Consider the following 12486-nt stretch of genomic DNA (forward strand, 5'->3'; position numbering starts at 1 on the left):
CTTGGTTTTCTAAGGCATATAGATATGCCTACATAAGTCAAAGCAGTTGCTTGATAGGAGAGTTTCTTTGTCAATAAATACATGTCAGCCTCTTGTTGATTCAACAATATTTTTTCAAAGAAAAGAGATAGGCAGTTCTTTGTTCAGTAAGATGACCAAAACCCTTAGCCTATCAGGTTTCAGTAGTGCACCCACATGTTACTTTGGAGTGAGTTGACCACTTTTTATGCACATTAAAGGTTCCCAAGTTGCTTGGCAGATTGTGAATTCAGTTGAGTGTGCTAAACTAAGGGGTGTTTATTTTCGTGCTTCAAATAACTTTTTGCATGTTACAGCCTTACAAAGAAGGGATGCTTTACTTTTAATATAGCTGAAATATACAGTAAACACATTTCATGCAGGTAGACAGCTGCAAAAGTAAGACGTTGTGTTTTTTCTCATCTTTTAATGTGAGCCTTTTAACTGGAAAATGTACTAAATAAGGTTAGCAGTGGTTAATGTTGTTATCTCACAGATCCAGCATCTGGGTTACGAGTTCCACATCTGCTTGAGGGCTGTGTGGAGTCTGCATGATAAACGTTACAGATTTTTTTAAGGATAACATTCTTCTTTAGCTACCTCTAGTCGCCATGTTACAAAAATAAAAGACGTATCTCTAGAAGCTGTTCAGAGACTATCAACCAAGTGCTCTCGGGACTAAAGGACAAATCCTGTTCTGATACACTAAACTCAGTTTTAAGCAGAGAAGGCTACATGGAGACATAATTCTGATCTTTAGAATTCTCAAAAGCATTGATAAGGTTGATCCAACATTTTTTAAATTAAATTGTCTATCATGTACTTGAACACTGGTAGAAAATAAGGGGAAGTGCATTCAGGACAGAATCACAGGAAGCACTATTTTCCGCAAAGAGTTGTGGTAATCTAGACCAGCCTTGAAGTTATTTAACTTAAGCCTTAACATTTTTTTTTTTTAATTTCTTCATGCTAAAGTTGGAAAAATTGGGTATTGGCATTCATGGCAGACTGAATGGTCCCTCCTTGTTTGTCAAACTTCCTATGTTCTTATTTTATAAATGGTTAATATCCAGAAAAAAAATAATAACTAAGTACAATATTTACATTGTAAAAACACTCTTTATATTAAAAAGAAAGGTCAGAAAGAAATTAGTAATAAAATATTAATTGTAATTATACTAACAAATTTTAAAAATCCTTTATTAGTACATGTAAGAGTATTTAAATTGAATTTGTCTTTTAAAAATTAGTACACATTATTTTGTTTCTTGCATGTCTTTTCTTTGACATTAAAGTGTATGAATGAAAATAAAAAATACAATGCCTAGCTTTGTAATAGAGGCTTTGCATTTAAAAATTAAAAAGAAAAAAGACTAAATGATTTATTTTAATTCCCTTCTCCTTTTGCAGGTCGTAGGCACACTTTTTATCTACTGTCTTTTCATGATTGAATTGGTGCGCAACAAACCTATTGAGATGCTAGATGAAATTATCTACTATGTCAATGCAGTGAGCCGGGTGCTGGAGTTCCTTGTGGCTGTATGTGTGGTGGCCTATGGTGCCTGGGAATCTCTCTTTGGGGAATGGAGCTGGATGGGTGCCTCTGTCATTATCATTCACTCATACTTCAACGTATGGCTGCGAGCTCAGTCTGGGTGGAAGAGTTTTCTATTGCGTCAAGAGGCAGCCAAAAAAATTAATTCTCTACCACGAGCAACAATACACCAAATAAGTCAACATAATGATGTCTGTGCCATCTGCTTCCAGGTCAGGGACTTCAAATCTTTTGCCATATGTTCATTGTTGGTGTATGGGACAAGTTGTCTTAATGTCTATAGTTCATAAAATGTTTTTCTTTCTTACTACAGTTTAGGAAAAAGTACTTTCAGTAATAATATATTGTAAATAAATAACATAAATAGAGTTGAGCAATGTTGTATGATTCCTTAATTGGTAAAAGTGCTTCATTAGTTTATTTTTCTTTTGGATTATACATAAATTATTCTGGAATTTTGTTTAATTAGCATTTTATTGACTGATTTATTTATTTTTTAGTGGTAAAGGTTGTTAAACATGGTCTTCTCAGCACAAAGTATTGTCCTTTGTTTGGTCCAAGCCTTCTGTATTGAAAACTAACTTAAGTAAAATTGATTAAGTTATTTAGAGAAGAGCAGCGTACAGATCTGCAAAAAATCTGTTCAATAAATGTGCTATGCTACAAAAGGAATGTTATATCAAAAGGAAGTTAAAACAAACTCCTAAGTTAAAGATGCCTATTTGCTTATTCTAATGCAAACTTAACTCATTTTTTGCATTGTATTAAATATAGCAAATTAATGGTGAGTTTAGCATATTCAAAATGTATTCACCCCTCTTGTTGATATCTCTCTATTATATAAAAAAATCTTGAGACATTTTCAGAGAGATAATTTCAAGTCCCGCGAGATGAGACTTTGTGGCAAGATGAATTGAAAACCTAACAGGTCCAAGCACGGGGGCAGAAATAAAAGACAAACAGTAGAAGAAGAAAAGACAAAGAGTAGAAGAAGACAAGGTACAACGTAGTAAAGAGTCTCAAAAACGCTGGCGCGATACACATGCATAGCAGGTTAGAGATTATGAAATTACTAAAGTGTGAGAAACCATAAACTGATGTTTTTGGCCATAACCACAAAAGATGCATTTAGAGAAGAATATTATATTTGAAGAAAAGAATACCATTTCAGCCAGTATGTGTGGGTATAGATCTATTATTTTTTGATGTCATGTAGTAGTTGATAGGGCTGCAACTAGTGATTATTTTGGTAGTCGACTAATCGGTCAATTTTTTTTTTTTTCCCCGATTAGTCATGATTATTTCATGCCTGACTATTTTGATGCTTGCGACCTGTGGTTGCACATCCTGTTCTGGGCTCCAGTGCATGTCATACCTCATCTGCTCACGTCTATCCACCTATGAATGTCACCCTGATGTCTCTGCATTAACACAATTGAAATTAATAATAATCAATTTAAAATAACAACCAGTGAAACATATCAATTTGAAAATAATCATGTTTTATATTTGTGTGACCATCACAATAAAAAAGAATACATTAAACAATAAAAACTAAAGTGCACGTAGTCTTTAAACAAAAAAAGTGCATCTTAAAGTCCAAAAGTTTAAATAAAGCTTCAATTCAAATAAAAGAAAACAATAATGTTCAGTTTATAAAAGATTCAGTTCATATATTCCTGATTGCAGTGCAGGAAAGTGAGCATTTCGACAGGCTCTGGTGTGAGGCTGGCTCTCTTCTTTGAGACAATGTTCCCAGCTGCTGAGAAGAGACGCTCCGAGGGAGTAGAGGTAGCAGGAATACACAAGAATGATTTTGCAGACGGAGAAAGATGTTTTAATCATCACACTCTGAAGGAAAAGTGTTTTGGTTTATCACATCATGTACTATATTGTGTCAAAATAAAAAAATAACGGACTAAATTATGTAACAAGCTAATTACAGATATACTCCAAAACACAAGTTACCTAACGTTCGTTAGAGATGGTTTACTATTCATATGAACTCAAATATTGTACGAAAAAAGAAGAAAAAAAACTAGGACGGCTCAGCTACTCCTATTCACTCGTTTACTATACCTCCAAACACATTAGCAAACATAACTGAAATTATATTCACTTAACCCTTAATCCGCCAGAACCAGCTATAGCCGGTTTCCAGTGCAATTTGGAAGCACTATGAAGCAGAGTACATTCAGCAACATACATTCATTGAACTCCGCAACCGGCTAAAGTTGTTTCTCAGTACAATTTACCAGCATGCCCAAGCTGATCAGTCAGTGCCGTATATTCGTTGAGCAGCCAGCTCACGACCACTGCCAGCCCCGGCAGAACTGCAGCACCCCTGTCTCTGGGATTCAGCCTGTGCACTAGACGAGCCTGCATTCGTCAGCGTTTACCTCTGTGTGTGTTTGCGTGCAGCCAGTTCAAGCGCAGTTGGCTCAGTGATTTAATGAATTTCATCAATGGCTTCAGTTGCACCTTGAACATATAATAATTGATTATTGCAGTAGTTTTTTTTTTTATAGTTTTTACAGTTCATTTGCAGTGTGTAAAATGATTAGTGTTGCAGTAATTGTGATGCTCCTTACATGGAAAAAAATACGTGTTCCGTTAAAATTTCACACTTCCTTTGTGAATTGTGACGTTTACTTAAAAAGTGCAGCTAAAACGTATTTGGCGTCCAAGGTTGCATTAACCCCCAAGTATGTGTCAGTTTCAGGGTTAACTGTCATTGTCGAAACCTTGATATACACATTATAGTACAAACATCAACGTTAACACATGACACTTAACTTTACTCGATAAAACTTACCTCTCAAGAGACGGCAGCATCACAGTTCCAGGATGCTTGTGTTTCAGATGCTCATGCATCGCGGTGGTGCTGCCGTGAAAAGAAAGCTCCGCTTTGCATAATCTGCATTCAACTTTTTTTCCTTTTTCGGTGAAGTGCTCCCACACTTTAGAAAGTTTCTGTCTCAATTTTTTTTCCATCTCCTTCCCCCTCCTCTATCCGACTCGCCATTGCAACCACGTTTATTTTCCTCTACATTCTTCTTCTCCTCGCTTTGAGTACTGAGAAAAGCGCTATATAAATGTAATGAATTATTATTATTATTATTATTATTCTTCTTCGTTGGTAGGACTGTGTGCTGTCTTGACAAACAATAACAAACGATACTGCCCCCAGATGTTCATGTAGTGCATTGCAGTTACAAAAACTAATTTGGTTCTTTGTGAATGGAACCTCTATTGAAGGTTCTATTTATGATGCGTCGACAATAAAAAAAACCTGCGTCGACAATTTTTTATAGTCAACGTCGACTATCGTTGCAGCCCTAGTAGTTGGTAGGTCAGAAAATTTGATACCAGTGGAAGCAAGGAAGGATAGATCCAAGTAAACATTAATACTATAGATTAGTGTTCCAAGGAAACAGAAAAAATGAAACCAGGAAAAGAGGTTGAATATTTCAGCAAGACGGTATTCCAAAATATACCTCAAATCAACAGTGAAGTACTTTCAGGAACAAAAGATTCATAATTCCTAGAACAGAAAAAGAAAGATTCTTAGCCCAACTTTTTTATGTGCCACATTCAACAATTTTATTTTTGTTAGTTTGATTAAAACAAAAATGTAATTCCTGTAGAAGTTTAAAACTTGTTTTCATTTAGAGATTCAATGAAATATGGCAGTTTGCTCAGCTGTGCCTATGTGTAGTATGAACCAAATTAGAAGACTGTTCACCTAATAATACTTTTTTTTTTTTTTCTTTAAACCACCATCACATTTGGCTTTATTGTTCACATTCTGTTTGGCAGAGTCACGTAGTGCTAGTCTTAAGATGACGAGAGTAAACTTAACATTATTGTAACTGGAAACTTCATATAATTATCATGAATCACATTTCTGTTAGAAACTCTCCATACTAGAAGCAAAGCTTGTTTGGGTACCTTAAGAATTAGAGAGCTCAATAAGTGCTCAAGGCCCATTTGCTGCGTATGTCCACTATGGTGCGTGTGACATACATTTTATCAGCAGTCAATGGCATGCAGACAATCACATTGTTGACCACATGCCTCCAGAATTTTTTGACTGCGAGGGCTGTGCATACTGTATACAAAAAAAAAAAATTGGATCATTCAAGGAACAGTTGTGATTCATCGCTACCTGCACCAACACAATCCAAATTTAAAAGCCCACAGAGATAGCCAAATTGTATAATTTCATAGTGAGAAATTGTCCAGATACTGGACAAAGATGAAAGTTTGTGCAGGCAGAAACAGAAATATCTGCAAGATCAGTATGTAAAGGCAAAGTAAAAACTTTGGGGGATTCTGCAACCTTGCACTGTATACTAATTCACATAACCATTACCTAAAAGATTGTTGAAAGTTGAAAAACTTTACTGGGGTTAACAAGAAGAGATTTTGGATTACCAATTAGAATTGGTTGATCTTTTGGTTGTTGAGTTAGATTAAACGATTCCAGAAACCACATATGGAGAATTGTGCGATGCAGGTTCGACTCCATGCTCCCATCTTCTGTCTGGGAGCCTTTGAACCCTGCACCATCGGTAATGTTACCGATGAGCTCGCAGTTAGGCACAATGATGGAGCAAGGGGATGGTGTACAAAAGTGCCAAGTGCTTTTATTTAAAACAGTAATCAAAACAATGTTCAAATTAAATAAAGTGCAGTGATTCAAAAAAGTCTTCATTAAATAAATAATCCATTAAAAGCAAGTGAAAAACAAACGTGGAGGTTAAAATCCATTAGAACAAATCTTTAAAACAACGAGGTTAAAATAATGCAGAAAGCAGTCTTTTAAAACAAAACAAGCCCGGTGTCTCCGTTCCTCTGGTGGCTCCCTTGCTTCTCCCATCTGGGCTTCTCAACATGGGTGTCGCCCTACATGCGGCTGACCTTCACTGTGCCTGCTTCAGCTGTTTGGATTGCCTCACCGGCCTCTGGCTCCGGTAGGCTCCTCCAGACAGCGACTTGGGATTCCCCAACGACCAGGGCTGTCACACTGGAGAATCCACAACCCAAGTCCCAACCCCTGCTGCCTTACGCGGAGAGTCATCCGCCTTCCGGTCACTCCCGCTCTTCGCTATAAACTCAGCGGAAGCGACCACTACGGCTACTCCCGGGTGTCGGCCCAACACCCAGGCCACCTGCACAACTTCACGCGAGCCTGCGCTCACTCGCTCGCTCTCCTGCACCGGCTTTCTCTCTCTCTCTCCACTGCTTCCTGCTTTCTCCTGCAACCTCCGTTTCTTTCAGTCTTTCTTTTCTCCCTTCCTTAGCCGACTTGCGCTTCTATTTATTAAGAGAATGTGGCAGTTGTGCCAAATCAGCAGCCCCGAGAACAATCACGGATGCGGATGGTTTGTCACCTGTGCACTTAGGTGAGAAACGCCCACATCACAAATCATCCCGGGAGCTGCTTCAGCCACACAAACTCCACGCCCCCTCGCTAAGCTGCATGTGGTGATTATTTATTTTAAAACAGGCCTTAGAATGGGAGCTGTGGACCCACTATACCACAAGAATGGACTAATGTTAATAAACTGAGAAAATTCAAGTGACCAATTGTCAACCCTCTCTTCTCTTGTTCAAGCTTTGCTTGCCTTTCTTTTCTGCAACCCTGAATTAGGCTTCCACATTTCAGTTTAAGCAGAATGAAACCACAGTAAACATTGGCTAGCAGCTCTGTGGATTTTACAGCTATATAACTAACTGCATGAATAACAGGCAGAACCATTCTGACTAAAACAGAGTTGGGAGATACAGTTTTCAAACTACCTGGATTGCTACTTTTGTTAAAAACATTGTAAGAACTTATTGTTTTATTAGCCAGCAATTATAGTTATGTTTCAAAATTTTTGAGGGCCCATGGAATTGCCCTAACTTCCCCCCATTACTGCACCCCTGCTAAGCATTTTATGATTATTTTACACTCCATTTTCATCGTTGGAACATAAGATTCCATGAGTGCTGCGAGTTCCCCATGTCTAGATGATTTTTCTCCTGAACAGTTATTTCTACTTTACACATGTTAAAAGATCCCACCTCTTCTGAGCATATCTGTCCAAGAATTTCCTAGGATAAGAAAATAAAACAGGACAGCACACTAAAATTAACAATAACATCAGTTAAAGTAAAAATTATACAGTCATTGTGAAACTGGGTGGAATAAAAACATACAGCCACGCTGTCCTCCAGGACTGAACTACAGTAATCCCTCGCTATATCGTGCTTCGCCTTTCGCGGCTTCACTCCATCGCGGATTTTATATGTAAGCATATTTAAATATATATTGCGGATTTTTCGCTGCTTCGCGGGTTTCTGCGGACAATGGGTCTTTTAATTTCTGGTACATGCTTCCTCAGTTGGTTTGCCCAGTTGATTTCATACAAGGGACGCTATTGGCAGATGGCTGAGAAGCTAGATTGCTTACTTTTCTTTATCTCTCTCTTGTGCAGACTTTCTCTGATCCTGACTATGGGGATTGAGCAGGGGGGCTGTTCGCACACCTAGACAATATGGACGCTCGTCTAAAAATGCTGAAAGATTATCTTCACGTTGCTATCTTTTGTGCAGCTGCTTCCTGAAACGACATGCTGCACAGTGCTTCGCATACTTAAAAGCTCGAAGGGCACGTATTGATTTTTGCTTGAAAAACAAACTCTGTCTCTCTCTCTCTCTCTGTCTCTCTCTCTCTCTCTCTCTCTCTCTCTCTCTCTCTCTCTCTCTTTCTCTCTTTGTCTGCTCCTGACGGAGGGGGTGTGAGCTGCCGCCTTCAACAGCTTTGTGCCGCTGTGCTTCGCATACTTAAAAGCCAAACAGACCTATTGATTTGTTTGCTAGAGATTGTTTTCTCTATCTATGTGACATTCTGTGCTCCTGACACGCACTCCTTTGAAAAGGAAGATATGTTTGCATTCTTTTAATTGTGAGACGGAACTGTGATCTCTGTCTTGTCATGGAGCACAGTTTAAACTTTTGAAAAAGAGACAAATGTTTGTTTGCAGTATTTGAATAACGTTCCTGTCTCTCTACAACCTCCTGTGTTTCTGCGCAAATCTGTGACCCAAGCATGACAATATAAAAATAACCATATAAACATATGGTTTCTACTTCGCGGATTTTCTTATTTCGCGGGTGGCTCTGGAACACAACCCCCGCGATGGGGGAGGAATTACTGTATTGAATGACTGTTTTAAAGTAATGCCAGGGACAGCTCTTTATGTGACAGATTTAGGGCTTAACTCTTATGAATAACAACACATAATTCTTGCTCCTTGGTTCCAGGAAGTCACCTCTAAATTAATCCATCTGTATCAAAAATACAACATTCTGAGGTTCCTACATGTTATCAGCTCTACTTCAGCTCTCCCAAAATTCCTTTTACCATATTGAATGGAAAGACATACAGTACATGATGATTCTGAAAGGAGAATACTTAGTGAGGTTAGCTTCCATTATCTTTACAGTTTTAAATGACCATTATTAAAAAGAACATTGTAATTCACTTATGTTTGATAAGCAATATGGTGCTTCAGCCTCTGGGTATAATTAGTGTCCAGAGGTCAGGTTGCATATTTTCATGTTTTAGGGAATGGGCAGACTAGCTCTTAAACAAACTACTTGAATTCATAATAGGCTGGGCATAGGAGTGTCTATCATGCAGCCCACATTCTCTTGCCATTCTGGATTTACTCATATTCCCTCTACCTCCCACAAAAATTAATCACTGATCTGACCCCACACCCCTGTCCTGCCTGCATATCCTCTACTTCCAATCTTTATTTTACCTTCAACTCTCTACTTAATAAAGCAACTTACACCCTAATTCTGTTAATTTCACTCTTTCTGAAACCACTAATTTGAGACTTTTATCTATTAGAAATATCTCGTACATCCAGTTTGGTGTGCTTCTTTACCTCTCTTTACAAACATTACATTTTGTGACAGAAATTATCCTAGTAATTTCTTTCATTCATTAAATTGTTTATCCTTTTTTCATGTGTTATTTTCCTATTAGCATCGCCATGCAATACATGTTAGCACACGTACTCAACACACCATATTTTTCCTTTTCTGTGTCATTTGCTTTCTGGTCTGTTCTTTTCAAAATGTACTGTATGTTATGTTAAGGATGTGTCTTCACATTTTTCATCATACATAGTTTGCTTTTCCTCACTAACAAGTAGTCGTCTACACTCTGAAACATCCTGAGATGCAGATGTGTCTGACATGATTCCTTCTTAAAAAAGTATGTTGAATTTTATTTTAATTTGCATCAAAGATGAAGCATCCACTATCACAATTCAGTAGTGACATTTCCTGTAATGAGACATACCACTTCTATTGTGGTATCTTATTGTATTCTCATTTCTCTGCAAATTTGTCAGCATCATCTTAGAATGAAGTATAGGCAGATCTATCCATCCCAGTGCTACAACTTACAGTAAAGTTTCAGAGAGGCTCTAATTTTGAATACATTAATAAAACTGTATGATACATCTTATTTTGAAATGTTTTTAAATATATATGCTGGTCTCTTTGCATTTAATAGTGTATTAATGTGTTGAATTATTTTGTATTAATTTTGCTATAGAATTGAAGCTAATTTAGCATTATTGGAATATTTCTAATGAGTCTGAAGTAAGCATGTTGTTTTAAGTTAAAAAGTAAGTAAAAAAAATCCATCCAAAATCTCTTCTTGTTAACCCCAGTAAAGTTTATCAACTTCCAACAATCTTTAGGGTAATCGTTATGTGAATAAGATTCCTTATGGATATTGACAGCAAATGAATATTAGCACATTCAGAACAATATCATATTTTATTGATGTATTTTTTTCTGAGACTTTGTCTAAGTAATCTTCATTTTTGGAAAATGTCCATAATTTTTATACCCTCTTTACTGCAGGAGATGAATTCAGCAGTCATCACTTATTGTGGACATTTCTTCCATGCTAATTGTCTGAAGAAGTGGCTATATATACAAGAAACATGCCCAATGTGCCATCAGCAAGTAAAGCCTATAGTCTCTTCACATGTTGAAAGTGCTGCTGATGAGGCGGAGAGCCAAAGAGAGGAGGATCAGGAAAGAACATTTAGTACTGAAGTAACAGACATTGGTCTTTCTTCTGAGCTTAGCGATGAACTCGGTACAGAAGATTCAGGATCTACACCTGAAGTACTTGGAGAAGGAGAAAGAAAATTGAAAAATGCCTTTGAAGATGAGGCATTAGATGGAATTATTTATACTGCTGCTGCTGAAGATTTTATTAGCTACAGCAAACCATTAATTCAGCAAGTGCCACTTCAGTCTGCTTCTTCCGAGATACTGGAACTTAAAGTAAATGATACAGAAGGAGAACTAAATGGGAATAATGTTGATATGCGTGAGTGTCTAAGTGATGAGGCCACAAACACTTGTGTTTCATTTTCATTCGTTACACATGGTGAAAATGAGACTGAGAGACAGCCTATTAGACATATTGAAGGATCAAGAGATTGTTTGCACAATCAGAAAGATAAAAACAAAACAGACTTAAAAATAAAAACTGTCATTGAGACAGTAGAACCAAAGGCAGAGTCAGATATACAAAATCTGACACACAGAGGGCATCCTCAAGATGCTGGTTGTATTCTCGATGGAAAAGGTGCTGAGCATGACAATGAGAAAGCTGAAAGCAATAATGTAATGCTAGTCCCTGCTTCAAACCCACTCTTGTCTGTTGAAGAAAGGCTTTCTCAGACCAATACAAATGTGCCAATGCCTAACCCTTCATATTTCAAATAGCTCAGGGATATCACTTAATTTTGCATCTGTTGGAAATGTCTCACTTCATAAGGATGAATCCAGAAGAGACCATTATCATCCTGTTTCACCTCATAGATGCAATTAATCTAGAAGTGTACCTACTCCCCCACCCCAACTCCCATGATCGACATCAGAAATAGTTTTATCTCTGTTTTGAAGTAGTTCTTAGTAACTCTGATGGAGTATCAGTGGAGCATTAAAAAACGATTTAAACAGCTATGTGTTCACCTTTTACTCTTAAGCCAAATGAATGTGTTTAAAACTTTATTGAATACCCGGTTACAGTCTTGTATGATAGGAGGTGATTAAAGAAATGTTCTGTCATCGATACTTAGTTTTTGAATGAATCCAGAAATATAGGGTGAGTGATGACTGTTCTTTTGCCTCTGTTATTGTATGTTGCCAGTATTTAGAAAAGTTTTTAAGAAAAGAAATAATCTTGCATAAGAACTTGTCAGTAGCTATAATGCAGATTGACAGGAGAAATTTTAATTTGGTTTCCACTGTGCTCAAGGATGGTGGTAGGAATGAAATTTATAATTAAGGAAAAAAAAGTCAAAAAGTCAGATATTTTGGAAAGTGCAAATAACTTTAACAACAATAATGCCTTATGTGAAATGATTTTAATCAGTTTTTTGGGATGTAAATAAAAATGTTGCATTCCAGAAAAGAATGTTAATCATTAGACAGCGGTTTTGGTTAATCAGCTTTCTTCATTTGAATTTGTAGATTATCTGTTTTCAATTGTTGATGTTTATATTTAAAAATAAAATATTTCAAAGATGTATTTTAAAATATTAATATTTTTTTATGCTACCATAATAATGTTATCAGAATAACAAAAAAAATTCAATTGATATTCGTCATTTTTCTGTTTTTTCAAACATGTTGGTACACTGTAATTTTAAATATAAAATCCTGCTCTTGAAGTAATTATTAAGGGAGTGATGAAACAAAAATACTATTAGACATTCTACATCTAATTGTGCTGTGATTTAGTTGTATTTACATCTTCTGAATGCATATACACTTTCAATAATGTAAGCAAAGAGAAGAAATAACATGGTGGCAGAGTA

At 36.7% G+C, this 12486-nt stretch overlaps 1 protein-coding gene across 1 annotated transcript in view; it reads left to right on the forward strand.

The window, feature by feature from the left end:
- The window catches only part of LOC114651654 (RING finger protein 145-like), a 46070-nt gene extending 33873 nt beyond the window's left edge, over positions 1 to 12197 (forward strand). The window contains exons 9-10 of the mRNA XM_028801489.2: positions 1429 to 1785; positions 10511 to 12197. Coding sequence (XP_028657322.1) covers positions 1429 to 1785; positions 10511 to 11389 — 1236 coding nt within the window. The 3' untranslated portion in view covers positions 11390 to 12197. The remainder of the gene's footprint in view (positions 1 to 1428; positions 1786 to 10510) is intronic.
- Positions 12198 to 12486: the final 289 nt, after the last annotated feature.

The sequence above is a fragment of the Erpetoichthys calabaricus genome, chromosome 5 (assembly GCF_900747795.2).
Source record: "Erpetoichthys calabaricus chromosome 5, fErpCal1.3, whole genome shotgun sequence".
In the NCBI taxonomy this organism is placed as follows: Eukaryota; Metazoa; Chordata; class Cladistia; order Polypteriformes; family Polypteridae; genus Erpetoichthys; species Erpetoichthys calabaricus.